This window comes from Accipiter gentilis, chromosome 1 (assembly GCF_929443795.1).
Source record: "Accipiter gentilis chromosome 1, bAccGen1.1, whole genome shotgun sequence".
NCBI lineage: Eukaryota > Metazoa > Chordata > Aves > Accipitriformes > Accipitridae > Astur > Astur gentilis.
Window position 1 is genome coordinate 33,325,291 of NC_064880.1, and position 20,242 is coordinate 33,345,532.

The 20,242-nt window shown below is 39.4% G+C and overlaps 1 protein-coding gene across 4 annotated transcripts in view; it reads right to left on the reverse strand.

Annotated features, from left to right (window-relative positions):
- The window catches only part of CERS6 (ceramide synthase 6), a 132,699-nt gene that overhangs the window by 34,310 nt on the left and 78,147 nt on the right, over positions 1-20,242 (reverse strand). For all 4 annotated transcript variants that reach the window (XR_007507438.1, XR_007507440.1, XM_049811802.1 and 1 more), the window contains exons 5-6: positions 6,611-6,661; positions 2,935-3,027 (exon numbers count right to left, since the gene is read on the reverse strand). Coding sequence is in view for 2 of the 4 variants with exons in the window: in XM_049811802.1 (XP_049667759.1) it covers positions 2,935-3,027; positions 6,611-6,661 (144 nt within the window). In the remaining 2 variants the exon portion in view is untranslated. The remainder of the gene's footprint in view (positions 1-2,934; positions 3,028-6,610; positions 6,662-20,242) is intronic.

The following is a 20,242-nucleotide window of genomic DNA, read 5'->3' on the forward strand; positions in this document are numbered from 1 at the left end:
TCACACCTCTTCAGCCAGGCAAAGATAATCTGGTGGAATTTATAACACCTAAATAAAGATAAAAAGGTATTTGAAAGTCAGCAAACCATTTGGAAGTCACTTTAGAGTCAGGAATTTGCTATTAGAGAAGAATAAAATGGAGATGGAAAGCAGCAAGTACATTTCTCTTGAGCTACAGTGAGTAAAAGACCAGTGCTGGAGTTAGGCCAGTGCTGAGTGCTGGTGCTTTCAGAGAAGACCTACTGCACCTCACCTTGAGAGAAACCTGGCTACATAAAAGCGGTTGGCTGAATTGCTGCAGTGCAGGAGGCTGCCAGGGCACTTTTGATGATCCCAGACTACAACACAGCCACTGCTGAATTTAAAGTAACTAAAATGATAATGAAGACTTGGATAAAAGTATTCCTCTCACTGTAACATAAAAACATCAGCAGGCTTCTTAGGCTGAGAACTGTTAATCTGCTCTGTATAAGCTGTCATGAAATATTACAATAGTGTCTGGCATTAGCTGGCAAATTTCCTGCTTCTTCTAGTTAAACAGAGCCTTATTTCACATGGGCACCGTTTCACACATCGCATGTTGGGTACATTAAGAGGTTTCCACATTTTTTAAACTAAACCTGCTCTTTAAAAGAGAACTATTATGGTGCTGCAAGAGCTGGGGTCTCTGTCAAGCTTGTACTACTTTTTGTCAAATACTGTACACTCCCAGTGCTAATATTTTTCAACTCATGGGTTTTCTTGACAGCTTGCACTCACCCCTGGCCACAGAACAGTTTCACTGTGTGACACCAGCGCATGGCCACATTTCTCCAGTCGGACCTTCTTAGTTATCAATTTTGCTTACACTACAAGGAGAACTGTCTCTACAGCCCAAACTGATCAGTGATCTAGTAAGTTATTTATAAATACGGCATCTTCACTGCCTCCTGCAGGGTGCTTATAATGAAAGGCTTTTGACTTGCTATCATCGCATTGCAGATATTGTGCTCCTGCTCTCTGCTGAACACAGGACATTCTCAGACGCAGCAGATGCATGGGACACTGCTTTGATCTGGTGCTCTGGGTTCAAAGCACTGCAAATCTGCCGCAGGGATGTTACTTAGCTGTTAGTGATCCACTTCCCCACCTCCATCTCCCATTTCCACAGCAGGCTGCTGCAAAGTCTTCCTGATAACAAGTACAAGTCTCTTATATATAACTGAGAAACAGACTTGCAAAAGATTGGTTACTTGCACCTGTACTATGGACAGGATCAGGCTTTAGCTCTGTGCCCAGCTCACCAATGGGAACAAACTCTCCAAGTCATGAGGGAAAAAGCTATGGAGATGCTGTTCAGGTAGTCTCCAATTACTTTTCACATGAGCAAAGCAACTAGTCAGGAATCAATTAAATATTCTTTAAAGATGTATTGTATGGCAAAATTGCAGTACTGTTGCAATTGCAATGCTGTTACATTTTCCTCTCCCTCAAGAGGTACCCGAAGAAAATAAAACATAACCAACAGCACAGTGCAGAGGGCTGAATATGAATGTAGGGGGACTGATTAGACACACTACATTTCTGCAGCAATAACCTGAACAATTCTGTAACACTGCTGCAGAGATTTGGTTTTGGTTGATATATTGACAAATGGCTATTCATCATTGCTGGCACCTGCAGCTTACATATATTAGTCAATCTTACTCATGATTTAAATTCATCTCCACTATCATACAGCTCCATTGAGCACTGTTTTTCTACATCTCTGTTTTTTGAAACAGTAAAGTTGTACTCATTTCAAGCTCATGTTTAACAGAATGTTTAGCATCTACAGACAATGCAAGCAAGGGATTTACACATATTCATCCTAAATTGGTTGTTTTGCTTACAATTTACCTTCAAATATGGATTTAAAACTTGTGGATGTTTTCTTGAGATTTCTACTTCTGGAAAAATTTGGAAATTCAAATAGAGGGGTGTTTTTCTACATACATATCTCTGACACAAGACGCCCAGTAGCATACTGTGGTTCCAAATAGCAGATAAATTTATTCAGGACATACTGGATCCTTCACTTATTATTTTCAGAATTATGCTCCTGCTAAAATTCTAGTAAACAGGGATTTTTCCATTAACATAGCCTACAATGATTTAATTAAATGACAGCAGGAGGAGGCACATAAAAATATTATAAAATCCTTCCAAATGTTTTAAACAAGTAGTTTTGCAACATTAAAAAACCCTGCAAGATTAGCTCAATGGACTGTTATTATAGAATGACTGTTGTGCTGCCTGTTCTGCTATGGACTAGCACGTTCCTTGGAGGACAGAATCTGAATGAAAGAATATGCAACAGGTTGCTACTGATACTGGAAAAATGTTTTTATCTGTCCAGAGTTTTATTTTCTTGATTAATAGCTCCTTAATAGCAACGCTCAGCTACTTGAAATTTCATAACCATAAAGGTAAGATTAAATGTAACATTGTTTTTTAATATTAAATGTATCTCTGTTTTTACCATCCCTTTGTAGAATTAATTGAAAGCCCTCATAGAACTTACCAAAGTGATACTGTGAATTTGTTTGCTCTGTCATTGATATTTCATCATTTAACTCTTAGAAGAAACAGTACATCTACTAGCTACTACGTGTTCAATTCCGTTCAAATCACTGTATGAGAGCAGTAGGTTTTTCTGGCTGATGCTATTTCCCCTTGAATATTTGATTACTCCAGGTTCTTCTTCCCACGTGCAGAAAAAACTCACATCATAGTAACAAGGAACAGAGTAAGACAAGCACTTCAATACCAGTTTCTCAGTGACGAATATCTGCAAGAGGTGGTGACTAGAAAGAACTGTATTTCCAGTTCAGGGCACAGGTAATACAGCTATTCCTCAAGTCAAGAACGATATGTGCTTAAAGCTTTCAGTGTTTTTAGTCTCATTGTTCTTACCTTTCTTTTGATGTCAATGAATTGAGAAAACATTAAGGACCAGTAGAATGACAATTCAACTATGTAGTAATAATGAAGGTCAGGCAGCAGTGGCTGAAAGATGGAGATGAGAAAAGGTTAATAGAGTCTAACTGACATTATATGCAGCTGAGGTCTATAGGAGACATCTTTAATCACGGGGGGATTACTGAATTATACATAAGCATCCCATGTAAGAAAAATTATGACGGTTGTCTCTTTCAAACTTTGATGGCTCTGGAAAAAAAAAAGCTCCCCAACCTACCCTCCTCTTATGTTTTAATCTTGACAGTATTTTAATATTGTAATACCCCAGAACTATGATGTTGTCTGTTTGGAACCTAGAACAAACTGAAGTCTGAATAGTCCTACATCTATTTGGAAAGATACTTGAAACATCTTGCTGTACATCAGTAATGTGGGTTTCAAGCACAGCAAAAGAAACAATGCTAGAGCAGAATAGAGAAAAGTAATGCTAGTATATAATCTCATCTGCTCATGATGAAAATGTTGTGAGCTTTAAACAGGGCTCTTTCTAATATAAAAGCCTACTTTTAAAGAATTCAACCATTTTGTGGGAACATGTTTACGTTTGGAAAGAAGAAAATAAATTTATTGAGGCATCTTGTTTGATATGGTTACACAGATGTTTAAAAGTAAAAGAAATAAAAAAACCAAGACACAGGAACTGATGCACAACCAAAACCAACCTGGGATTACTTCAAAGAAGGTAACTGTTGGCACACATAAGCTGTTTACGCCCCAGCCTCAGAGAGCCAGTCCTAGGAACTACTCTAATTTCCATGCTCTTGTGCCTCCCTGCTAGTCATGTCTTCCATCACAGTGATAGAGAGGAGCACTGGCACAGGAGAAGCTCCTGAGGGCATCTCCTGAGGGATTAGATGAACCATCTCTAGAGCAGTTTGCACTGGCACAACCATGCACCGAAGCAGGGCATGAGCAATTTCCATCGGCAAGAAGCATTTCAGTTGCTTTATTCCCATTCCTTCTTGCAGACCCACTGAATGCTCTATGTGGGTTATTTAAATATAGACATATGCTTATGCTTTATGAAAAATGTGTACGCTCAAAATTTATGTTCTAAAGCCATTTCTTGGGCCAATATAATCCGTTTTTTGATTTAGTGAGACTGCCAGTAAGCTTTTAATTAGGTGTAATTAAAAAAAGGGAAGAGAACATGAGTTAGCAATGAACCGTGACTATTATACTCATTATTGCAAGAAAACTCACTGGGGAAAATTTCTAGTAAGACAATTAAGCTTGTCAGCTGCTTCATTAACAATAGCATTAGTATTTCTAAACCCATACATACTAACGTAGGGGGATTCTAAAGATATCATGGTTTCCCTCCATGAAAGGATCAATAGTGTGTGTTGAACTTAGTTTAAAAGTCAGCTTTCAGCTCTCCATAGACTTAACTTCAACAGGACTATTCTCTGCTTATAGGTAAATTGTCACCCAAATGATCCATCTGACTGTATCTACAGTAAGTCCAGCTGGATTTCTGCAATGCTGTGTTGAGTAACTTACAAAGGATTTGTAGCAAACAAGAGATTAGAAATTTTATCTAGTTAAGAAAAAAAAATAATTGAAAACCCAGTACTTAATCCTCATTAGCACCCAACAGACATTTTAATCTCTGAGACAAAGACTTTGATAATGACTTTTATTTGATGATTTGCTTTCTGTTGGACCCTCTCTACTAGTAGCATGATTTTAGATGCAGTAAACTTACTGCACCGAAAAGTTGTAACTAACTTTCTGAATGACCTTGTTCTTCTCTTAAGTCTGGTAAATATATGTTCTTTAACCAGTAAGATTCATGGTCTTTTGTCATAAGTAAATCTCTTCTTGCATGCAATAACACAAAAATAGTAGAAAAGAGGACTGAAAGGCACCAGTGACTGCAGCTGTACCAATTCTGACAAACAATTGTTCCTAAAATGTCTGAGGGATGAAGATTCAACACTTCCCGCATTCAATTTCTTCTGCTGTCCCTAATGTTATTCAGTTGATCCTCCAGTCCTTGGGTGGAATTTAAATAATTACTTCTTCTGAGGCTAAATGACCAAACTCATTCAATCTCCCTCAGATCAAGATTTCTGGTCATTCTTGCTGAACAATCTCCACTGAACTATTTCCAACTGGTACACAACCTTCAAGAACAGTAGCACCTAAACCTAAACCCAGTTCTCCTGTTCAGACTGTCCAGGGCTGTTCACTGTTATAGGGAATTCATGCGTCTTTCAGACAATACTCTTCTTCACCCTTTCCAGTCTGGCTATTTTTTTTCCCCTCTCTGCCCTTTGGGGGGCGGGGGGCTACCTTACTGCTATTGTTAATAATAAAAGGGAACACTTAATTGATTCACCGATCCTCACAACATCCATGTTGTAAGCTACTTCTATCAGACCAGGAGGCAAAATGAGGCAGTGGTACAGCCAAGGCAGAGTTCAGGAGTTACCTTTTCTGAAAAATACTTTGAATCCTTTAGAGCAGGTTGACTGCTCTGTTTAAATACATCCCATACTTTTAACAACTATCTCCAGTAGCACAAACTAATGGAAAGCACAGGAGAGGTTTCTCAAAGCTTTTTGGGTATGCAAACTCAGGAAGCCCCTGTTCAATCAGATAATGATAAAATTTCCACCCTTCTCCTTTCACTTGTTCTGCTCCTTCTCCCCTTGGCAGAGAATAGTTTCTGGAGTTGTAGGGCTACAGTTAACCCTGGTGTTATGCTGTTGGAGCAACTGTGCTGCTGTGAAAGACGGCCAGAAGTTGGACCTAGGAATAAAATATTCCTGGAACTAGTTAAAACCTTAGCAGTGCAGTGAGGAGTAAGTGTTATTTTTTTGAAGACTGTTTTAATGAATCAAATTTCAACCTTGAGCAGAATTTTTTCCGAGGACTGAAAGAGGGAACGAGTGCAGCAGGACACAAACTGAAAGGGCATTTTTACATTAACAGTGGCATTCTTCTCCTTAGCAAAGGAGATAAGTGACTTAAGTCCTTTCTTTGAAGTTATTTACTTTGACATAGAACAGAGAGAAATGCTGATACTTTTTGAATTAATGAAAATACAGACATTGCTGAAAATAAAGACTTGAAATCAGTCTCAATTCTCTCATTAATTTTACCTTCTCTCCTTGTAAGCTTCCATGAGGCCTGGACTGGATAGCCCTATTTAACTACCTAAAGAGAAACCTACCTTCTCTCTTCAGTCTCCTCTTCAATCGCACCAACTGCCAGGGATTAACTCTTGCCCTATATGCAGTGTAACAACTATGAGAACTATACTGGCTTTTTCCCAACTTGCTGAATCTGAGGCTTTGCTAAAACTTTCATTATCCTCAGAACTTTGTAAAAAATGACCATTCTACTTCCGTTGCAGATGTCTGCTTTCACGGTTAGATTTTCCAGATCTGTTTTCAGATCCTGTGCTTCATTTCAAAACAGGTCTGACAGCTATATTCATCTTTTCCATCTTGAACTCAAGCAAGATGGGGAGCATATAGCAATGTTCTGAAATGCTGAGTAGCCCATTCACGCTAACATACTGACACAAAGCTGCACCATAATAAAAACGGAACTCTGCAGAGGTGTCATGTTTGTTTTTAGGCACCACTGTGACTTTTACCTGATATGGATACCCGTTCCAGCACTGTCTGGTATTCCAGAGCCAGGGTGTCTGAGAGAGAAAGGAAAAAAAAAAAGTCTGTACACACCATTTTGGGCAATATAAGTGTATATGGTTAATACAAGTGAAAGACAAAGCTACAGGAACAGCTTAAAATTTGCAATTTTTAATACAGGCTATGAAAACTGAATACAAGGAGATTCCTCAAAGTTTCACAGCATGAATTAGAGCAACCTGCCTGTTCACAGAGTTTTGGTTGGTGCACCATGACCTTTCTTTTGCAAGAGTGCAGGCTGAATGTAATCAGCTTGTGCTCAGGTGGTCAGATCTCACATTACCTTCTCAATAGCACAGGAAATCTTGGCCTTAGGCTGCTCAAATATTTTTAAAGACCATTCCTTTCATGTGCTGTTACATATAAGCATCCTTCCATACGGGATCCATCCTTTAGCCCAGCCACATCAGCTCATGATAGCAAATCATACCTTTTTCTTTCCTGGCTGAAGACATGACTGTCCAGAAGTGATAGATCTTGCTATCACACAGAAAATATTCTGATATCTTAGGGCAACGTGAAAGGTGCCAGAGACAAATTTATTGTAGCATGCATCTACAGACTGCATTGCAAGAAGCTGGGCAAACTAAAAGACTTGGGAACATGCAGCTCTGTTATGCTTCCTGTTTCTTTGCTGCTTGTACAAGATTTATGTGATTATTTGTCTTTCAATGTCACAAGAGAGCCTTTTAAATCTTTTCTTGTAAGCAGGTTATTTCTTTCAGAGTTCTTTAGTTTTACCTCCTTTCCTGTGCAACTAAGTGGACTTGAGATAGAAAATACCATACAGACATGCTCTTCTACCCAACATACTCAACCATTAAGTATTTCCATATCGGCTAGTAAGAACATGACCAAATCAACAGCTACCAAGCAGCCACTCTTCCCTTTTTGTGCATGAGCAGGAACAACTCCTTTCAGATATGCATGTCTTGCAAAGCACAGCTGCATCTTAGGTTCTGGCAGCATCTGGACTTTGAGAAGCACATGTCTACAGTACAAGTACCCACGCACTGGGTATCTCACTAGAAACATGAGAGAAAACCATGGATGCAAGATCTTTGTGCAACTCCTTTACATAACCTTAACTGCTCTACATCCAAGTACAAAGGAGGCAGAACATCATTAGTAAGTCTCTTGGATTAAGGCACAAATACCCTTGCAGCACTAAATGCTTCCACTAGATTACAGTTTTTCAAATAAATCCTCATTGCATGAGAGACGACATTTTCTTGTTTTTACCATCAGGTGGAGTAGTTCAGCTCAGGCAAAGCATAACAACAAACTCATGCAAAAGACAATGGGTGAGTGTCAAACCAAATAAAATGAACACTAAGCAGAATGTTAAACCCCAGGCTGAGAATCAGGCTAGGTAGGAAGGATTTGTACCGTATCAAAAGACAGGATAAATTCTAGCCAGAATTATAGCCCAATTCCCAACTGATTCTTAAGTTCTAACTGTGATTGTTCTTACAGAAGGTCCTTATAGCCTTTGTTGGTTAACAGTGATGTAATATGATTACTAAAGGCTCTTCCTAGTTTTTTGAATGTGTCTTTCACATGGAAAATAAGATAAAATAAAACTTGCACACCCATACCCCCAGTCCTCCTGAAATGGCAAGGAATAATTCTTACTGTAACCTGAGCAGAATACCAACGTTAAAAGTAACAGACCTCCTAGAGTTTCTGATACACCTCTCACAAGGATGCTGTAAGAATGATTAAAGTCCATACACTCTTATTCTTCTATTAGGAATAATTATTTCATGCAATAATTCATTTGTTCAAACATCTCCACAGTAGTTACTGTGCTAAGTGAGTTCCCCTCATTTCACGCAACAAAAACGTTCTTTGGAAACAGCCACAGCCCCTCTGCAAGTGTTACTAACATACAGAACCTAAAATATTTCTGTCTGACAGCTACCTAAGTTAGATCCATCCAAATATTGTAGGATAATTCATATTTTTAGCCAGGTTTGAAAAGCTGTAACTGTCTTTCATATCAGATTCAACAAGAGATAAGAGATGCTTTCTCCCCAATTATTTTGCTACCTAAATTACAGGTGCTATCAAAAAATGCACATTTTTCTCTTTCAAATATTATGACATCTTAAGGCTTCTTCAGAGAGATGCCTGCTGCAGGAGCTGCAGATACAATTAAAATGCTGAATGCTAAATAAAGTAGGAACCCATAACCACAGAGCCTGAAAGGATATCACAAACTGACAAGCAATATAATATATGCATTAAACCTCAAAGAGTAACACATTGCAGAACATCTGCCTCTTCTGAGCCACATAAGGCTGAGGAAACCATGCTGCAATCTCAGACAAAATGCTTCCGAGTACCTGTTTGGAAAGCTAACGGATCCTATTTGGGCAACAGTGGCTAAAACAGCAGGGCACCTACACCACCTTCTTTACCCCTCTTTCCTCCCCAGTCTCCCCTCCCCCTGACTGGCCTTGGCATCCCTGAGTTGACTCTAACAGTTGTAGCAGCAGGGGACTTTGGTTATGCTTGCCCTGGAGGGTTTTAGGGAAAAGGTAGAGAAAGAGCTTGGTTTAAGCACAGCTTTCCCCTCTGACCTCCACAATGCACACAGTCGTAGACTGAAACCTAAATTCTCCATGTAGACGATGGTTATAGCTGGAGCAAGAAGCATCTTGTTTAGTCCTCTGTGAACCTCACAACTGTGGGATACTCTGTGCAGGCTTCAGCAGGAAAGAGAGAATCCTAAAAAAGCCCACACAGTCTGCAGCGTGACGCCTAGACAGACTGGTGAAGGGTGGATTAATCAGAAAGGACCTAATACCGTCATTCTCAGGGCTCACCTGAGCCCTGTGTGTTCTCACAGGATGCGTCTGCGAACTTCCTCACACCAGGCCAGCTCACCGTGGAGCAGAGCCCAGCTCTTCCTGAGAAGCGCCATGATGGATGGGGAGAAAAGGTCAGTGACTTGGCTCTGCAACAGATCTTTCTTTGATGAAATAAAAAGTGTGCTACTGTTTTCCACTGCCTGTTGAATACCCAAATTTCCATTTTACTTCTTGTTCTTGGTATATAATGTCTGGGGAAGACATGAACCTGAGGGTACTGGAGAAGAGAGGAAATGCAAAGATCCTGATAACAAAAAGGCATTCTTAAGCTGGAAACAGAATACTAAAAACATCAGTACCAATTATGTCAGGCACAAAGCACCAGCCCTACAATGCTGGCACCCTCCCTTACAGAACATAAAGAAGTTCAGCTAGAAACTTAAGCTTTACCACACTTTGGTGTAGTGCCTAATCAGTGCAGTATCATTGACAGAGGAGGATGACAAACAGCTGTTGAATCTGCTGTAATTTATAGCATTAAGGAACAAATCTCTATTATTTTCACTTTGTTACAGGAATATCTTTCAGAACTCCTTCAGAAACAAAACTTCTCTTGAGACAAGGGAATGACTAAGGATTTGGGGGGAAAAAAAAAGAACAAATGATCTGAGATGTCTGCATACTTAGTCAGAAGCCTCAGGTTGTTTGCATCCATTGTCCCATTCAGTTATATTTAAAGAGAGCTTATGATTGGGCCCTGGCTTTCAGAAGCCCCAGAGCAATGAAAATCCACTTCTTGCTCAAATTGCTGCTAGTACCTAGTATGTGAAAGGTCAGTTTTGGTAGTAAATGGAGGAAAATAAAGTAGTACAATCAAAAACTTTCCATTTGTGATCAGTTCCCTAGACAGCTGATTTGGCTGAAAGGTATTTTTGTGTGTATTTTATCAGGGAGGCAGAAGATGCACCTGATGAAGTATTATTTTAAAGTAACAAGGTAAATTTTAGTTCATTATACAGTAATAAAAATAACTAAGAATACTTCCCTCACATCCATATGTACCCAGCAAAACCCACTGAGTATAGGAAACACAAAGGCCACAGGGTAGGCTCTCAAAGGGATGAATGAGAGCCATACATGTTACGAGCAAGTACTTTCCCATATTGTCAGCAAGCCAGCCATCAAATGTGTGTGTATCAGGCATGTCATGGGTGTAAGTGAATTCCACACACATTTTATAGAATCAGCTTGTGTCTGTAAATATAAATATATATACACGTAGGTCACATAAATTTGCAAGTAACTGCTTTTGGGCAGCTAAAATTATTTCCACAGTTCGTCTCACTGCAAAAGTTGCTGTATCAGCAACTGAGTCATTTTTCCTTGTACCCAGCACAACTAGTAACCCCAATATGCAAGTTGTACCCACAAGCATTGATGTTGCTTTGCCCTTGGAAGTGTGAGCCTATAGATAAATAAGAGATGCGCAAAAAATGAATACAGCGTTGCTGGCACTCTTTTTTTTTTTTGTAGTCCATAAACTTGAAACAAGTAACATATTGAAGATACAGTTCCAGAAGTATATCACTAAGTCTCATGGCAGCAAAATCCAGCTCTCCACAGAGCAGCTTCTGGCCTAGCAGTTTGGAGTATTAGAAAGAGCTGTTACGCACCTGGTTTACGCCTGACCACGCAGGCATGTTGTAACTCCCAAAGGGGTTCTTCCTAAATTCCCAGATGAGTAAGAAAAATCTTCTGGCTTTTCCAGCAGAAAAAGAAATACAATCTGCCTGCTGTTTTTATCAGAACCCAGCATGTAAAAATCCAGGAACAGCATGACAGAATCCCCACATCTCACAAAAGCCTATTTATGCTCAAAACCATATTTCAAACCAAACTGAGACATTCCCAGTCCCCCAAAAGATTTTAAGTTGCTTTTGAAATTAGAAAACTTTTGACCTCGTAAAACAGAACCAGCACAATAAGAAAACCTGAGCATTCACTGTGTATATGCTTACTACTCTGCAGTCTCAAAAGGCCCAGATTTTATCTGGCTTGGTTAATGTATTTGGATACAGCTTTATATAATTTGTCTCCAACAGCTACAAGCAATATTAAGTGGAACAGAAATTAGCACTATTAATTACAGTCAAGATAATATACACTTCTGGCAAAGTTCTACCCCCCTCATTTATTTCGGGCTGATAGGGGCAAACACATCTCACAGCATTTGTATCACTACTTTCATCAAGCTAGAGCAAGTCCTTGCTCTTCACAGAAACAAGTGGTACAACTGAGGCCAGAAGATTTCTTCTTGGTTAGGGTTTACTTAGCCCCCCAAATGCTGTGTGCAATTTGCTCTTACCCCTAGACCTAATGTTTGTTGTCTGATGCAGATGTATGACATACACATACTTTTTTCCTCAACAGCAGCTGCCTTCTCCCACTGCAGGCAGAACACCATCTCCTGCTCCTGTGGACCGATGCCTCGCCATATTCTGAGCTTTACAGCTTATCTACCTAAGAGCACAATTGTAACAGCAGGGGACAAGGAGACTACAATCTTTCTGTTGACTGCAAAACACAGAAACATCTAACACTTTCCACCTCTTTTTATTATCCAGGAACTGAAAGTTACAGGCTTTTAGTGAACAGCACCTTTCACAACATCAGCAGATGGGCAATTATTCATAATTAACAGTTGTTTGGGGGTGTTGGGTTGTGGGGGTTTTTTTGCATTTGATCTTCTATGTGCTTAAATTAAATAGTATCTCAATGTTCACTTTTTTCCCAATTACAGCTAGGGATTATAGCAATTTTTTCTTTTTCAGTATATTATTAAGCATTCCTCTTGCACATCACTTGTTTGAATAAGCACTTGCTTAGAGGGGAATTACTTAAATTACTTGCTTTCTTTTTCTTTCTGCAACACCTGCATCCTCTTGGCATGGTATGTTGAATGACTGCTGACGTTAGAGAAAAAATCAGATTACCAGGCAGCACAAAAAGCATTCTTCTGTAGTTTCCCATGCCAGGGGCTCTATGTTCTAGTGTAAAAATTAATCTCTTAGATGCAAATTCCACAGTAATCCTGGGTTTCCTTCCCCATCTTAATTGGCTCAATGGCGATCAATGTAAGTGTAGACTACTGCGGCCTTTCTCTCTTAAGGAGAGTATACATCCATTAAAACATCTGCTTCTGCATATAATGTACAAACTAATACACTTTTTTCTTTTTTTTTTTCTTCTCCACTTTTTACAGAAAAACTCCTTGGTATTAATTGTTGTAAAACAAGTCACAGTTATACAAGTCACAGAAAATGACCTTGCTTTCTTCACAAGTATCAATATTTTGCAGTGTTTTTCTCTCCAGCAGAAAGAAAATGAAACTCTTCCTCATTTTCCTTGATTTTTAGAAGAAGATTTATAAAGGAACAACCAGAACGTTCTGAGTCAACTTTTCAAAATTTCTATCATCTTCCACTAAGTTTGCCTGGCCTTCAAGGACTTCACATTTATGATGTCTTGGAAAACTTTCCCTGATTACCTACACATGTGTTTTTTTCCTGTTATACTCTGAAAAATTACCCTGGGCAAGACCGGATCTGAAGCATGTTAACATCATCCCTTGCTATTGTTGTATCTGGTTTGCTACTACTTAAGCATTTCTCATACTAAAGTCTCACTGATTTAAAAATACATCAGACAGTTTTCAGTCTCTACTGCCCACCTGTGACAGGCATAGAGGGCACAATCTCAGCAGCAAATGATGCCAACAGCTCTGGCTGGTATAATTTATGGCACTTTGAACTGCGGAATAAACTTACTCTCTGCAAGCACCAGTGTTTACTCACCTACACATCAAAATTAAGTGTACTTCCCTCTACCCACGAAATCACTAAGTTCTGACAGAACACCATGCTGGGAACAAAGAGAACTCAGCAAAACAATAAAATCCATGGCTACTATTTTGCATCAACTTCTGCATGTTCTTCCTTCCAGTGACTGGTGATTTAGTTTGGGATGCAGCTGCTTCTCACACCAGGAATAGCATTTTCCTAAATTCTTCACAGACCCAGGCAGTCATTCATATTTCTTGGCACAGCTGACAATAGAAGTGAAGACAATGTGACACATCACCAATGGACCTCCTGAGGTTCTGTTCTATACTGTGACTAAGCAAGCTATTAAAAGTTTCTGAAGAACTGTTTTTTTCTCTAGAGCTTAGTGCTTTGTGTCTGCAGAAACAAGGTGTTAGGAGGGAAAAATGCTTTTGCAACGAAGAGTGCTCAGCCTTTCAGCAATCTGCACTGCTGATTTCCAAACATAATTAAAAATTATACTTCTACTAATCAGACACTATAAAATATATGGAAGGACGCATAAAAAGCCAAGATTAACAACAATTACTGGAAGGTGCACTTGACATTTCAAATGCAAATATATGTGTGGGCACAAAAATATTTTTAGAGAAAATATGAATTCAAGTTTGGATTTATTTAAATAAAATCATCTCCAGAAAGGCAGAGTAAGCTCCATGCACCACATACATCCACTTTGCCCTTTAAAAATATGACGTACAGAGATCTGGTGTTTACATCTTGTGCTGATAAGTGTGTAATTTCAACTTCCAAATGATGTGGAAAATGAAGATGGCAAAAGGAACAGATAATCCTAGAGAATCTGGAAGGGTCATTATATTAAGGCAATGCATTCATTGAACAGAAGTGAAGAACACTCCAGCTGGAGAAGCTGGTAGCTGTAGCATCCCCTCCCCCTGCTCTGACCAGCCAGCCACCAGTCCCCTTACCAGGCCTAGACATCAAAATATTTGCTCTCATGTGAGTACCTTCCTCCTCTGGCACTTCCTCTGCTAGTTGCTTTGTAGTAAGCAAAACTTGTTAAAACTTTTGCCTTCATATGTAATAGTAACATTTTCAAGGACTCTTTTGTCATGAGCAGTTTGGGCAGCCAGTAGTGCTATGACAGCTTAGAGCAGCTGAGGGTCTATATAAATATTGTAGAAGCCAGGCTAAAGTTCCTATTCATTTGCAGGTAACAGCTTTCCCAGCAACACTACTCAGTGTATTTTGTAGTCACTATCTGCACAGTAAGAAGCATGCATAAAAAGTAGTGGACACATTCAGCTGAGCACTCCAGATGCCTGAAAACACTCTGGTGAAGCAAAGCAGCTGTAAACCCATTAGCTTTACAGCCACCTTGTATTTTTGATCACAGAGCCAGACCACATCAATGAGTCTACAATTTGCATCTAAGAGGATATTTATGAATTTATTTTATTAAAATAGACAACACACAACTGTAGGTCTGGAATTAGCTTGTAAAGAGAGAGTGCTACACTTGGCAAACCGTGCCTTGGTAGGAGGGTGACTTGTATAAAATCATACCTTTAAGAGACCAGCAAAAATCCCAAGAGCAAATTATTAAAAAAATAAATAGGGTAGTTCACCCCTGGTACATCACTGCAGAGCTGCATGATTTCAGCATACTTCTCGTTTTCCTACAGGATGCAGCTTCAACAAAGCTCCAGGGTTTCCAGCGCTCTGTGCTCTGATACTACAGTTGCTCAAAAGGCATACAGTGAAGTGGTTAATAACTAAACTCATCATTACATATCTACTTTCTGTAATTATAGCTCCTATTTGTGGCTGCTCTGCTGGAAGAGTGCATCTGTCTGACTTTGGCTAGCCACTGACTTCCATACCATGTGCTGATGGGAAGTGTTTACCACGTCCTTCATTGTACTCCTGATGCCGACTTTTGGAAATCCCCAGGGAGCTGCTTTCCTTTGCAGGATTCATCATGTGCCATAAGGGCTTGCTTCACTGACATATGCTCCATAACTGCATGCAGTCCATAAAGGGAAACAAAGCCAATTTTTAATAATAACAAAAAAACAACTCCTTACTAAGTGAGCACTGAGGTACAACTTTACACACAAAACCAGATGTTTAAGATTGTGTTATTTATGAACCTACATACATACATTTCCTACTGGAAAAAAGTTGTATAGAGAAAAAACAAACAAAAGCCCCCTCCACCTTCTACTCCTTCAGCTGTTGTGTTTTGGTGTACCTTTGTATAGGCACTTTGCAGCAAGGTCTCAAAATCATCCCTGACAGTCTGAAAATTAGAAAGTTATTGCAACTGCAGAATTTTTTATAAGAAATACAGGATTTCTGTAGCTCACAGGGCCAAGATTTAACCCCAGAGAGGCAAGAGTGTGTTTGAATCACACAGCGCCACTACAGGCAGTGAACTCCTCACTCTCAGTGCTGCCACTAAAACCTTGACAGAAGAGCTGACTGCTGCTAAACACAGAGACACCACCAAGTCCCACCTGATGACCAAGGGAGCAGAGCTCCTTCAGACAGGTTGCTGGAACAGGTGAGCCAAAAGCAACTCATCTCCAGTCACACCAGTGCGATAGTCACTAGATAGGGACCCATTTCTAAGCACTTCAGTCACTAGGCGCAGCTAAAACGAGGCATAAGCCTAAGCAACCATGAGTAAGGACGGACTAAAGTAACCTCTTCCCCTCCCACTCCTGCAACCGTTGCATTTTTCTGAGGTTAGTGCATATATACTGCATCAAGGCAATTCACCCGTGGGGCTGCAAGTGTCTTTACTACTCTACTACTTCTTTGGTGTACTTAGTAATGTCACAAGTACTAAGTACTGCCTGGAAGAAGCCCAGTGAGAAAATCTCTCTCATATTGTGTTTTCCTCTAACAGAATGAGAGTGGGGGGAAACATTAATTAACTGTAATATAAAAACACAGTTTGCATGGAATTCTTTCCTGCTCAGTTCTGAGTCAGTGGCCATGATAACTTTTACTTCACTAGAGCAAAGGAAGACAGCCGCAATAATTTCCCAAACCTTTAAAAATGTCTAAACCTACATAAAATGTTACATCCATTTCCTCTTTGTTTTTCGTCTTCCCCTCCCGCTGAAGAAGTGCACAGATACAAATCTTTAGTTGTTTCCATTTGTCATCCTCCCAGTATCTAGTCAGACGTAACTCGTGGTGTTCTGCAACTCATCTATTAAAACAACTAGCAATAAGAGTGGCCAGTAGAGATGACAACAGAGGAACTATGCTTATGTTTTATAACTGCTAAATTTGTATTTAGTTTAGTATAAAACCATAAACAGTAAATTTTGGGCACAGCAAAAAACTAGAGTAATTGGGCAAGAGGAGAGAGTTTGCTCTCCCTAAGTTTCTTGAGTCTACAAATCTTGGGGACGGGACAACAACAAACAAAATCCAGAAATACATGTGAAACTCCTTAAGTCACATATGAGATAATAGCAGTTAAAAAACAGCAGCAAAACTCTGAATTAGATTTGAACTTAAAGCAGTATTTCCCCATGCTAACTTCTGTCATTGTTCAATAGCCAGTAGCCAAGACCATCAATAAGCAGGAGAAATGTGAGAAAGCTCTAAGAGGTGTAACAGGGCAACACTGGAAGGGAATATAATGTGAAAAAAAAATAATGCTTACCGATAATATATCTATATAACTGGCAAGCTTCTTTTCCCTACTACTTTAAGTGCAAAGTGAAGCAGCTTTATGACTCGAATCCCTTATTGCGTAAAAATACGTATTGTTCTACAGGTTATACTAGCTTAAATGAGGACACAGCTATCCTGCTCCAAGTCATTGCCTCAATAATGAGTTCAACTCAATAATGGCAACTTAAAGCACCAGTCAGGTTATTAATAACCTGCTCTTATATCCAAACATGTACTCTTTGCTCAGGTTTAATTAGCTGTGCAAAATAGGATTGCTTCATTTATCTGAACAGCAAAACATGAAAAGCTCCTGGCAATAGAGGTTTGCCAAAAATACTTTGCTGCAGGTATGAATGAGCCACCTTACTTTCCAGATGAATTAAAACTATTTTTACCATAAAATTGCCCAAATAAAACACTTCGGGAAGTATTTCCTCTAGATCTGCCATTTTTATGTATAGGACACTGAAAAATTTGTCTTTCAGAAAGCTGGGCTGCTAAGAAGATGAATACTGTGCTGAAGTCAAAATTGGCAACCAGTCCACAGGGGGACACAAGGTCTGGTGGCCCCTCTTTCACTGCCCTGAACAACAGTGCAATGTACAAGTAGTAAAGACACTGTGAATGGCTCAGTACCAGCTTAACTCTCCAAATTGCTGATTACAGAGCACTTACTTATTACTCTGATGTTATTGAATACCTCCAGCTGGATTCCAAGCAGATAAAGTGAAATTCAATTCCAGATATATTTTCTAAATTAGTGCGTTGCTTCTCCTCCCCATGCTTATGTCAAATTTGTCCCTGTTGTCTACATTTGAAAGTCCTATTGCCATCAGTGTCCTATTACTGAATGAGGATATCATTGATACTCTCCTTTTGCTTGTTTCTTTCAAAAACCTTCTGTTTCCTTTCAGCCACAAATAAATTCTGCCAGCTAGCTTAGCCTTACACAATAAATTATCTCTTATGCTGACTGGCCTTCTCTTATGAATCCCCATTGTCCAAAATGCATTCATTTTGCTTGATGATGTACACTGAAGTGTTGGAATCATTTAAAACTAAGTTTCTCCACTGACTTTGGACTTTCTCACAGCTTGACTCATGATTTATATCTCAGATATCCAAAGCACTCTACTAATCTCTCTTAAATACCCTCAACAATTTTTATGCCCTTTTGAAGAGACATCTGAAACAAATTCCTTTTCCATTAGACAGGATCTAACTTTGGTCTTACTGGAAACCTTTTCCACTCATGATGCTTATTTAAAAATGTAATAAGGCATTTCCCCTTTTTTCACAACAGCATCCTTCAGGAGACTCTGGCACGAGTGCTCTTTTCTGCTCACACAATTAGAAATTGTTTTATTTAGCACCTAGCACTCAGCCCTACTTTCATGGAAAGGCATAAGAGTATGATTGGATTTTAACATCCAAAATTATTTTAGCTTAACAATTTTCATCACTTACAGATACTCAGCAATTTGTTTTCTGATTTAAAAAAAAGAAGTAATCAAAAAAAACAGAGCATCCAAATAAATTTCACAGCAAGTACAATCTGCCAAAGGCAGGCTTCCTTTCCTCCCTGAGTGGCATACGTATCACATTATCCCTCTGTTAATAGCACAGTAAAATATCAAATATCAACATTGTGTTAAAAGGGCTCCACAGTGGCCTCCGACATTCTTCATTTAAATGAGAGTATTTATCCAGTATCGGGCAGATAAGCTCACTGAACAAAAGTAATTACAACGTTTCAGTAATAGATAATATAACAACCCTTCAGGTATCACACGGGAAGGAAACATCACAACAGATGCCGAATAGGCTAGAAAACTGGACAACTGAGAAAGACCAGTTGGCTTCAAAGCAGCTGCACCCTGGCTTGCTTCCCCTGCACTTCCAGAGCCAATCGATCACAATCCTGGCTGCTCTCTGTCTTACTGAACCACCAGGTGACAGGGCATGGTATCAGCAAGGAGGTCAGAGGCACCCTGTTCTCACTAGCACTGTGGAAATTGCAACATACCAAGATAAAACTCCTTATTTATTCTCTTCATATTTTAGAGAACCAACAGGAACAAGTAACTTCCAGAAAGATGAAAGATCCTGATGCAAGCCTGCTGAACCACAATTGACCCTGAGAGCTAAATTAAGGTCATTGCTATCTGTTTCTTTGGGAAAATGCGTTGATACTGGATAAAATGATCATGGTAAAAAGGTGGCAACAAGAGAGGAATGAAACAAGGCAGCCTTTCTATAGTCCACAGGAACATGTCAAACCTGCAGACTTACAGGATTCCCAAATCTACTCCCCAAAATAATAAAGTCAGCTTAAGAAGTGGGGAGAAGCAGTGTAGCGATCTGACAAAGATAAAAGAGAAAATATTGGCATAAGAGGTAGCTGAGTTCTATATAGAATTTTATAAAATTTAGTTTCTCCCCAGAACAGTCCTGCCACTCCCAGTGCCAACAAGCCTTGGACTGCACAAAACAGAAAAACTGACCACAGGGAAACGGGCCACTATGACAAACCAGCCTTTCCAAGAGAACTGCAAGGATAAAGCTGCACCTCCTCCCAACTACTCATCTTCAGATAATCCGTGAGATTTCCATGGTCATTCTTGAGATAGAGAGACCAAAACAAAAACGCTGTACCAAAACACAAAAGCTGGTAGAAAACTACCAGTGATCTCATTCATGTCGGGCTTTCCAAGGTCAGGTCATTCTTTGCAAGGCTACACAAACCATGTCAGGAAAAAAGAGAAACAAACAAGTAATCAACCAAACCTGTACCCTCCATTGCTTCATGGAGATACAACTCAGCTCTTCAGGGGAACAATTAAGAAAAAAACGTACTGGTGTAAAAAAAGCCTCATGTACAGCTGTGAAATTAGAACCTTCCTTGTCTATTAGACAAAGTAATTTGTGACTGAATTAAGCTGCTTTATTGAGTGTGTAGGGAAGTGTTTATAATGTATGCTCAGCCTGCTGAGACCCTGTATGGCTGAGAAAGAAACAGGTGAACAGAGTACAATGAAGTATGTCTTTCATAATAGAGAAAACATATACTTGCTCTTTAAAATAGTAAGAGTGACTCAATTCAACCTTAATTTTCCAACACTGGAAATAACTTTGGGATAATACCAGCAGTGTGTGGTTTTCATCCATTTGTCTTTTAAGAAAAGTTTCCATTTAAAGGAAAGAAGATTAAATGGTATAAATG